Here is an 11,045-nt window from a genome sequence, read left to right on the forward strand (position 1 = left end):
TTTTTTTTTTTTAGATTCCATATATATGTGTTAGCATATGGTATTTATTTTTCTTTCTGACTTACTTCACTCTGTATGACAGTCTCTAGGGCCATCCACCTCACTGCAAATAAATCAATTTCGTTTCTTTTTATGGCTGAGTAATATTCCCTTGTACATATGTGCCACATCTTCTTTAAACATTCATCTGTCAATAGACGCTTAGGTAGCTTCCATGTCCTGCTTATTGTAAGTAGAACAGCTAACATATTGAATGGTGAAATGCTGTATGGTTTCCCCAAGGATGTCCACTCTCACCTCTTCTGTTCAACACTGTACTGGAAATTCAAGCCAGGGCAATTAGGTAAGAAAGAGAAATAAAAAGCAACCATATTGAAAAGAAAAAAGGAAAACTATCTCTATTTGCAGTTGACATGATCTTAGATAGATAGATACACCTAAACAATCCACAAAACAACAACAACAACAAAATACAACTATTAGAGTTCACAAGTGAGGTCAGCTGATTTCAAGATAGAAAATCAATATATGAAAAACACTTGTATTTTATAAACTATCAATAAACAGCCTGAAAATGAAATTAAGAGAGAATTCCACTTACAATAGCATCAAAATGAGTAAAATACTTAGGAGTAAAATTAATCAAAGAAGTGCAAGACTTGTACTGAAAACTAAAAAACATTTAATGAAATTAAAGACCTATATAAATAGAAAGACATCCTGTGTTCATGAATTCAATGACCTAAATGTTGTCATGGTGGAAATACCCCCCCAATTGGTCTACAGATTAACTGTAAAACCTCCAAAATTCCAATTTCTTTTCTGCAGAAATTGATATTAGTCCTAAAATTCATATGAAAATGGAGGGGACCCAGAACAGCCAAAAGAACCTTGGGGAAAAAAAAAGTTGGAAGACTCAAATTTCCCAATTTCAAAACTTACTACAAAACTTGAATAATCAAGGCAATTTGGTACTGGTATAAGAATAGACATACAGGTTAATGAAATGGAATTGAGCATCCAGAAGTAAACAAGGTTTTGAACAAGGGTACCAAGACCATTCAATCAGAACAAAATAGTGTTTTCAACCAAGGACGCTGGGCACAACTGGTTATCCACATGCAAATGAATCACCCCGGCCTCCCACCTCACAACTGTATACAAAAGTTAACTCAAGTGGAACAAAGACCTAAACATAAGAGCTAAACCTATAATACTCTTAGAAAAAAACATAGATGTGTGTCTCTGTAGCCTAGTTTTCTTAGATATGACATCAAAAGCTCAAGCAACCAAAGAAAAAGTAGATAAATTTGACTTCATCAAAATTAACTTTTGTGTGTCAAAGTACATTGTCAAGAAAGTGGAAAGAAAACCCACAGAATGGGAGAAAATAGTTGCAAATCCTGTATCTGACGAGTGTCCAATATAAAAAATATACATTAAAAAAACTCTTATGACTCAACAATAAAAAAAAATTTAAACACAGACAAAGGATTTGAATAGACATTTTTCCAAGGAAAATATACAAATGGCCAATGAGCATATGGAAAGATGCTCAACATCATTAGTCATTAGGGAAATGTAAATCGTGACACAATGAGATACCAATTAGGATGGCTGTAATAAAAAGAAGGCAAAATAATTATTGGTGAGGATGTGGAGAAGTTGGAACTCTTAGATTGCTGGTAAGATTGTGAAAATGATGCAGCCACTTTTTTTGTTTGTTTGTTTTTGTTTTTTAACATTTTTATTGGAGTATAATTGCTTTACAATGGTGTGTTGATGCAGCCACTTTGGAAAACAAGTTATCTGTTCCCCAAAATGTTGTATGTATAGTTACCATTTGAGCCAGCAATTCCACCCCTAGGTATGTACCCAAAAGAATTGAAAACATGTTCACACAAAAATTGTTAAATTATTTATATTAGTAATAACAGCCCAAATGTCCATCAACTGATGAGTGACTAAGTGAAATGTGGTATATCCATACAATGGAATATTATTTGGCAGTAAAAAGGAATGAAGTATTTATACATGCTACAGTTGACAAACCTTGAAAACATTGTACCAAGTGAAAAGAAGCCAGATATATATGATTTCATTTATATGAAATGTCCAGAATAGGAAAATCCATAGAGACAGAAAGTAGATAAGTGGTCTCCAGGGGCTGGGGGTAGGGGGAAGTGGAGTGACTCCTAATGGGTATGGGATTTCCTTTTGGGTGATGAGAATGTTCTGGAATTAGGTAGTGGTGATGGTTGTACAACCTTGTAAATATACTAAAAACCACTGAATAATACACTTTAATATGGTGAATTCTTTGGTATATAACTTATATTTCAATAAATAAATAAATGCTATCATTATGAATACTATTTATGCCCAGGTGATCATGGCATTGTTATGTGCTGTGTAGATTAACTTGAACGACATCATATAGATACAGATAACATTTAATAGCAAGAAGTGTAATTAAATATAAAGTAAATATTTCCTCCTTCAGGGCTACTGTATGGCCATTAAAATTGTATTGTCAAGTTTATTGTTGTCTAATATGTATACACTAAAATGCTTATCATTAAACTTAAATTATTTTATCTTCTTCTGGTGTTGTAAATTATTTGAGAAACATCTCGGTTAAACATGTTTTTAAAGAGGAAGTACAATAATAGTGAACATTTAGGAAAGGGAAATTGTTCATATTGACTTTCTATTCATGACTAATATAACTGCAACTATCTAAAATTTCCTTGGGAAGTTGAGCATGTTTGTGAGATAACAGTGTCACTATTTGAGCTTTTTTTTTCCAAAAAAGATGAATCTATATATATATGGTTGGGTTTTTTTCAGGTCAAGCAAATGAAGTGGCCAAAGAAGCTGCTAACAGATGGACTGGTATGTATTACAGTGGCACTGATAAACTAGTCAAACTCTTGTACACTTATTATGATGTGAAATGCAGGAGCTATTGTGCCTGGTTAAGTTCAAGAAGAGACATTTCTGAAAGTGTATGTATTAATCAAGTTTTTATATCTTAAATCATTTCATTTACTTAAGGTAATTTTTAAAATCTTATTATGAGTCACTTTGTAAAGTGTAAGGCATTTTTGTTAAACCAATGATTACTTTAAGTTTTGTGTAACTTTTCCCAGATAAATCACTTGGGCTAATCACTTAACCTTCTTATATATTAATGCAAGATACAACTTTTAAGAGTTTCATGCAGTCCTAAAGATTTGTCTTCTTGTTCATAATAATAATCTCAAACATTTGTCAAGGGCTGATTATGAGCCAGGTGTTATAAAGCGTGTCTGTGGTGCATTCTCATTTTATCTCCACAACAATCTTATGAGGTAGATAGGATTATTATCCCTAATTTTAGAGATGAAACTGAGGCCACTAGGAACCCACAGTCACACAGGTGCTAGGCAGTGGAACAGGAAGTAGATTTCAGAGTCCAAGCTCTCACCCACCACACGGGGTAGTCTTCTCTGTGTACCTGCTTTCATGTAAATGCCTCATTAATCCAGAGGGATACACCCTCTGGTCTATACCAGGTATATTCTAAGAAATGGGAACTAATAAGGCATTATCTATATGTCTTAAAATTTAGAAGAACGTTAATAAATAATGATTGTTGTGAATTATATATAAGTATGATTATTATTGTTAAAACCTGTCTGGAAGTTACACTGATGTTTTTTCAGTATTTAATTATAAAATAATGGTAGTTGAACCTTTCCATCCTGGTAAGAGTCTTTAATGCCTTTATATGTGTTACCCTTATTCTGTGGGACAGTATGGATAAGATTGCATTGACACAGAGATGCAGAAAGCTTGAAGTAGCTGCCTTAAGTCAAAGGTGATTAGTCACTGGAAGAACAGGGATTAGAGCCAGATTTCCCTGATTCCATGTCCAGATCTCTGTATTTCACAGAAAACTTAAGAATCGTTTTTCCTTGTCTATTTTAGAATTAAGTACACTGATAAAATCAATATAACTGGCCTTTGGTTCCTATAAAATTGCAGTCTTATTTATTACAAAGTTATTTCCTAAATAGTGTAATGCTTTAGTGATAAGAACAGAGGAGGGTAAAAACAGCAAAGTAACATTAAATAAAAGAGAATAATGAAATGTGTGTCCAATAAAGTATAAACAAATAGTAAATAAGTGATATCATATAGGTTTGAGAAATATAAAATTTTGAGTAAGAAAAAAGGCAAGTGGATTTTTAGGTTAAAAATAAGACAAGAGTCACAAAGTGATTTACCCTAATTAACAAAGCAGCTCAGCAAACAGTAGGCACAAGCAGCCTGTGTATATAGTGGGAGGAACTTGACTTTCAAAGGAATCCAGGTTGTTCTCCTTATTTGCTATGTGATTTATTGAACCTCTCTGACCCTGCTTCTTCATCTGTTCAATGTGGATAATATCTACCTCACATTTTGGGAGGATTAAATAAAGCAGTTTGTAAGCCGTTTAGCACACCATTAGACACATTGATAAACAAATACTCCCCTTTTCCCTGTCTCTTAAAAAAATCCTTTCATGTTTTCCAGTTGATCATAAACTTCAAAAATTATAATTAAAAAAATGTGAACAACTTTTTTCCCCCTTGTGTTATTAGCTGAGAAAGAACCTGAAACTTTTAAAATCATATAGGAAGGATGATATTTTCAGAACAGTAGAAACAGCTGTTAAGAACCATATTTCCATTTGAGTTTACAACTTGCTCCTTCCAACATAAAAGTGTTATGAAAAAGTCATGGAGTTAAAACGAATTACACCTCAGAAAACCTTCCTGTTTTCAAAACAAACAAAAAGAAAACATCAATAATACTTACAACTAAAGATCGTTATGTAATTATTAGTTAAGATTTGGTTTCTTTATACTGAAAAGGTCCCTAAAATGTATTTTAAATTGAGCATATTTACTGTTCAGTAATTCAGTATTTCAATTTTATAGAATGAGAAGTCACCTCAGGGTATAAATATAACTAGAAATATAGCATCTAAATGTTTTACGACATTAAGTAACTTTAAAAGTGATTTATCAAATTATATAAAACCTTGCCTAATAACTAAGATAGTAGAGTTTTTACGACTTTGTATGAGAGGCATCTTAATGAGTGAGGGGGGCAAGATGTTGTGAGGTCCTAACGTAGACTCATGCATGTGATATTGCCCATCCTATTCCTGTATATATCTTGGGTTTGCCACCATATAAATTAATATGAATTCTACCAGTCTTAAGGTTGTTTCTTTTAAAAAAAAGTATTTTTTTATCCATTCATAAACATTTCCACATAATAGAAAAATTAATTGACAGAGATGACTATCAAAATTGCAGGTAACTTGTCTTGAAGGCAGACATCAGTGGTCCAAGGACATATTTAATCAGAGTCTTTTTGAATTGGTCCATTAAGCATTGTATAGAGAGGCTTTTTATCTGTTTATTCTTTTGTTTGTTCTTAATCTTTGAAGGTTTATAATAAAATGTTTTCTTGCCCTCACATGAACCAGAACTCCTTCCTGCAGAGGCTCTAGTCTTACTATGGTGCCTCATTTTCTTCTCTCCTGATCCCGGGTTGAAGTACATTCCTCCAAGGCTCCTACAGCGTTGCATCTGTCCTCTTGTTTTTTGGAAATCTTCCTGTATTCTTGGAGCCTATTCTGTAAGCTGTACACATAACACTTGATCTTTTCTCTCTAACATACATATCACTTTGGAATTGTTTAGTGATAAATTGATTTTTCTCTCTCCACTCTTGTGTCAGTTTGAAGGTATAGGCTCTTTATGTTCTGGAATACGTGTAATACACTTAATAGCTGTCTTAAGTAGCAATGGGCCCTCTATAAGTATTTGGTTGTGACTGTCAAGATTGCACAGGTTGTGCAGACACTAATCAAATTAAACAGTTTATTCCAGAGTACCTCATGCTATTAGTATTCTCTCTTAGGTTCTTAAGAAAAGTAGAGATTTGGTTTAGATCATTACATAAAGATTTATTTTAATATCTGTTGATATTCTATAACATGTTATTTAAAGAAATGAGGATATTTTGTTAACATTATTCTATTTGATATAGTAGTATTCACCTCAGCAGTGAACTTCGTTCCAAACATTTAGTTATCAATATTTGATACTTGGAATTAAACTTCCTAAAACAATTTTTTTTTTTTTTTTTTTTTTTTTTGCGGTACGCGGGCATCTCACTGTTACTCCGCGGCATGTGGGATCTTCCTGGACCGGGACATGAACCCGTGTCCCCTGCATCGGCAGGCGGGCTCTCAACCACTGCGCCACCAGGGAAGCCCCTAAAACAATATTTTTAAGAGTGATCAAACTTCATATATTAATTTCCGAACGGTACCATAACAACATACTTCAGACCAGGTGGCGTAAATAAAGAAATTGATTTTCTCACAGTTATGGAGGATGGAAGTCCAAACTCAAGGTGTAGGCAGGTTTGGTTTTTTTTGAGGCCTCTCTCTCCTTGGCTTATAGATGGCCACCTTCTCCTTGTGTCCTGACAGAGTCTTTCCAATGCCTGGCCCTGGTGTCTCAGTGTGTCCACATTTCCTTTTCTTGTAAGGACACCAGTTAGATTGGATTAGGGCCCACCCCAGTGGGCTCATTTTAACTTAATCACCTCTTTAAAGACCCAATTTCCAAATACAATCATATTCTGAGGTAGTGGGGTTTAGGACTACTACATATGAATTAGGGGGAGGTGATAATTCGACCAGTAACACTCCAAAAGAACCTACTTTAACCCTTCATTTCATTATCACAACTAACACAGTGCTTAATGTTTTATAGAATACTCTGAACCAGAAAACTGTATACCATTATTTTTCTGTATTTATAATACATATTCATTATAAAGATGGTATATGTACATTAAAGAGAATGTGTAAAATTAAAAAAAGAAAACTCACCGTCATTCCCATTCCCTCAGTACAGCCATTGTGAGCACGTTGGTACTGCCTTGCATCCTTCACTGCCTATGCATTGACACCCTTCTACTTGATTAGACATTTAGATTGCTTTTATTTTTTTCTTTTGTTACACTGGGATGAAGATTTGCTCATAAATCTTTGTACACAATTTATTTCCTTGGGATAAATCCCTTTATATAGATGTAATACTTTTTTCAGTGGTAAACTGCATTTAAATTCCCTAGAAGACATTCAGGATATATCTGTTCCTCTTTTAGTCTTAAGAGAATCCCTTCCCTCCTCCTCATCCCTTCTCCCTGACCTGATTGTCTGGAAGCCATTCTCTCTGTGGGGGAGGGAAAGGGGTTCCATTTGGGAACAGGAGCAACTCTAATTCCTGAGGTAACAGAATCCTGCCTCTGCTGTGGAAATGTGGAAGAGGCACCATTAACCTCTCCCTGGCTTTGGATTATTCTTTAAGTCAGGTATTCTTTAGTGGCAACTAATTTACTGAATTTTTTAATATGAAATCTGTTTATTCAAAATAATCAATAAATCTTCTCTTTCTTCTGAAGTTAATTACTGCTACTCTTGAAAATACAGAAAACTCCTTATTTTGATACTTCTAAAAGTAATAGAAGTAAAAAAAAAACTGAATGTAATTATATTTGAAATGTTTTGTGATTATGTTTTCAATCCTCAAAAATATTTCTCAATTTTCTTTATAGATAACATATTTGCAATAAAATCTTGGGCCAAAAGAAAATTTGGGTTCGAAGAAAATAAAATTGATAAAAGTTTTGGAATTCCAGAAGACTTTGACTACATAGACTAAAATGTTTGGTGTCAGAGAAGGAGCTATGTGCTTGTGAATATGTAAATTTTTATGTTATCCAGCTAAATGTACTGAATTGTCATTTACCTATAACTGTGTTTGTTTTATTAATTTTTAATAAATATAAAGTGTAGATGTGTAGCACTCTTTTTGATCAGTCGAAAGCAGAATAATAGCCATGTTCCCTCAGTGCTCATTAGAGTAGGAGAATGCAAGTCCACCTGTTAGTTTTACGAATAATTTTTTATAGATCAAAGCCATCATGACATGGTAACATTTTTTAGTTTCTCTCAAATATTAAATATTAAGAGCTAAGGATACTTTTGAAGGCTGTATTATACCTATACACCCATACATACATGCTTGGAAATAACCTTAAAAACTCTAATGGCTGCTTTACTATTTCTCAGTATTTAATGGAAAATGTGAGTGATTGATTTTCAGTGTATAGCATCATATTTGCAAATTTCCCACAGGAAAAAATACAGAAAGTTGGCGTTCCTCAAACTTAGAGTTAGGTAGTAATTCCTCAGACATGAAAACTACTTTCTTTTGAATGTTTGATGCCTTTCTCCTGTAAAGAACAAGCACGTGGCCCTTTGTCCTGATTTATGTACTTTTTATAAGATGATATAGTGGTGTTAGTATAGCACACATAACCAGCAAGAGTTCAGGGATTTTTTTTTCAACTACCTTAAAAAGAGGAGGTTAAAAAATAATGTATGCCCTGTGTGTGTATCTTTTTCCAGTTTAGCTTAGGCATTTAGAGTATTTGCAGGCACTCCAAGACAAACTTAAAGAAAAGAAAAATCAAAACTAATGTGTGGGGGCTTCTCTGGTGGCACAGTGGTTAAGAATCCGCCTGCCAATGCAGGGGACACGGGTTTGAGCCCTGGTCCGGGAAGATCCCACATGCCGCTGGGCAACTAAGCCCGTGCGCCACAACTGCTGAGCCTGCGCTCTAGAGCCTACGACCCACAACTACTGAGCCTGCATGCCAGAACTACTGAAGCCTGTGCGCCTAGAGCCTGTGCTCCGCAACAAGAGAAGCCACCGCAGTGAGAAGCCTGCACACCGCAATGAAGAGTACCCCTGCTCACCTCAACTAGAGAAAGCCCGCACGCAGCAACGAAAACCCAATGCAGCCAAAAAAAAAAAAAAGAATAAATAAAATTAATTAATTAAAAAAAAAAGATCCCACAAGCTGCTCAGTGTGGCCAAAAAAATTTTTTTTTATTTTAAAAATTAAAAGATGCTTCCTTGTTCAGAGAGAAGGTTATATGCTCAAAAAGAAATCCATTTCTAATGATCCTTAAAAGATTCTATTTCATAAATATTTAGACAACTTCAAAAAATTTTTTTGAATATTTTATAGGTCTAGCACGAGAATGATTGAGATGGATTCTGTTCATGAGCTAGCCAGAGGTTGTGGTATCCTCCTAAGCCAGAAATGTGCTGGTGGATGTTTAACTAAAGTGACTCTTTGGAAAGTGGAGTGGGGCCTGGTTTATAGTATTTGCCTATCTGTGTGGTATAAATACTCCCAGCATAGCCAATTTCAGATTACCAACATGATGACAGTGCAGGGTTGGGGAAAGATGCTCAGTAGCACACTGTTGTATGGTATTTCTACCATGCATATACAATAGATGTAAATCTCAAGAGCACAGATAAGGGTAAAATGTAAAATAATTAGGGAGTGATGAGTTTTTAGTTTTAGTACCATTGTTTTTAATGTAATATAGTTCATCATAGTTTATGTGATTTAATCTTAGTGATGTTAACAGCTGGCTCACTACTAAGTTGGCTTGCCTATTCCAGCACATCAACTGTTCTTCATCTTGAAGAGCTGCTTTTGAGCTTGCTCTTCCCTGTAATTAGAGATACTGATTAAGAAGCCCAGGGGCATTGGTCCAGCCAAACTCTAGGTAATCCTTAGTCCTGGGTTGGTTTTGTAATTGATCTGAAGACTGAGGACAACTTAGGTAGACCTAGAGTCAAATTACTGGTGATCCAGGATCAAATTTGATTCAGTAAATGTTATAATTGGTACTCTCAGTATCGTTTCAATGAACTGTGAAGTTTAAAAGGTATTTGAGAGCTGATTTCCATCTTATCAATCTTCTTCACATGTAGTTATTTTTAAAATCTCACTACCTGTCTTATTTTTAAAGGATTCTAGAATAGATTTTACAGTTTCCTAGTAAGTTTCACAGTTGTTCAGGGCCAGGTCAGATCACTGAAATGTCACTTCTGTGGTTGGGCCAGGACCAAAGCAATCCATAAGGATGAATTGGATATGACTTTTCCTCTGATGTTTGCCGCATCATTAGTCTAATAGGATTATAAAGTTCTTGGCCTGTCTCAGAAATAGGTGCTATTATCCTGAACTTTATCAAACATGATCCTAAGGGATTAGAAAAGGAAATGTGTACAGCTGACAGCAAAGAAGCAAGAACCACCCTAATAATTCCTGAGCAGAAAGATCTAAATTGTAAACCCGATAATACTGGGGTTTTTTTTTTTTTTTTTTTTTTTGAGAACATGATTGGAGTAAAATAGAAAGCATTTTCCAGCTAATATGACATCATTTGTAAGAGCAGTTATGATGTGACAGATTGGGGGAAGGTGTCCTAAAATTATACATAAACTCCCTTTCAGGATGTGCTTCCTGAATATCGGGAAGGAAATGTACTGCATTATGCGATGGCCACTGCAGTGAATTTATATTATGTTTATCCCAACTTTTTAAAAATTATTTTGTGAGAGAGTTCAGGTAATATGGCTATCTTTGAAAGTATTCATTGACTCTCAAGGCTAAAGATTTCTATTAACCAAGAATGGCAAACTACCACCCTGAGCACCAAATCCAAGGCCTGTTTTTTTACAGCCTTTGAGCTAAGAATGCCTTTTATACACTTTTTTAATGATGTAAAAATAGGAGTATGCAACAGAGGCTGTATGTAGCCTACAAAGCCTGAAATATTTACCATCTGATGCTTTACAGAAAAAGTTTGCCAACTTCCAAAAGATCAAAAACTGACCGCCTGTGGTCTAGATATGACCTGCGAGGTGTATTTTATTTTGCCTCACCTGTATTTTATTTTTAATTTAAATTAGTTGTCAACATATTCACGTGTAAAAGGTCACATGCAAATTGAGATTTCCAGCTTCTTTTGGAAACTGGCTGATTTAGCAACCCACATGGCAGCAAATCTGCTAGAGGTGAATAGGACTGGCTCAGTGGTGGTGAGTTCATTTCTGAGA

General features: G+C 34.7%; 1 protein-coding gene across 1 annotated transcript in view; it reads left to right on the forward strand.

The window, feature by feature from the left end:
• The window catches only part of TRIM2 (tripartite motif containing 2), a 168,403-nt gene extending 159,492 nt beyond the window's left edge, over positions 1-8,911 (forward strand). The window contains exons 16-17 of the mRNA XM_028491795.2: positions 2,851-2,895; positions 7,672-8,911. Of these exons, the coding sequence (XP_028347596.1) occupies positions 2,851-2,895; positions 7,672-7,778 (152 nt within the window). The 3' untranslated portion in view covers positions 7,779-8,911. The remainder of the gene's footprint in view (positions 1-2,850; positions 2,896-7,671) is intronic.
• Positions 8,912-11,045: the final 2,134 nt, after the last annotated feature.

Source organism: Physeter macrocephalus, chromosome 7 (genome assembly GCF_002837175.3).
Source record: "Physeter macrocephalus isolate SW-GA chromosome 7, ASM283717v5, whole genome shotgun sequence".
Taxonomy (NCBI): Eukaryota; Metazoa; Chordata; class Mammalia; order Artiodactyla; family Physeteridae; genus Physeter; species Physeter macrocephalus.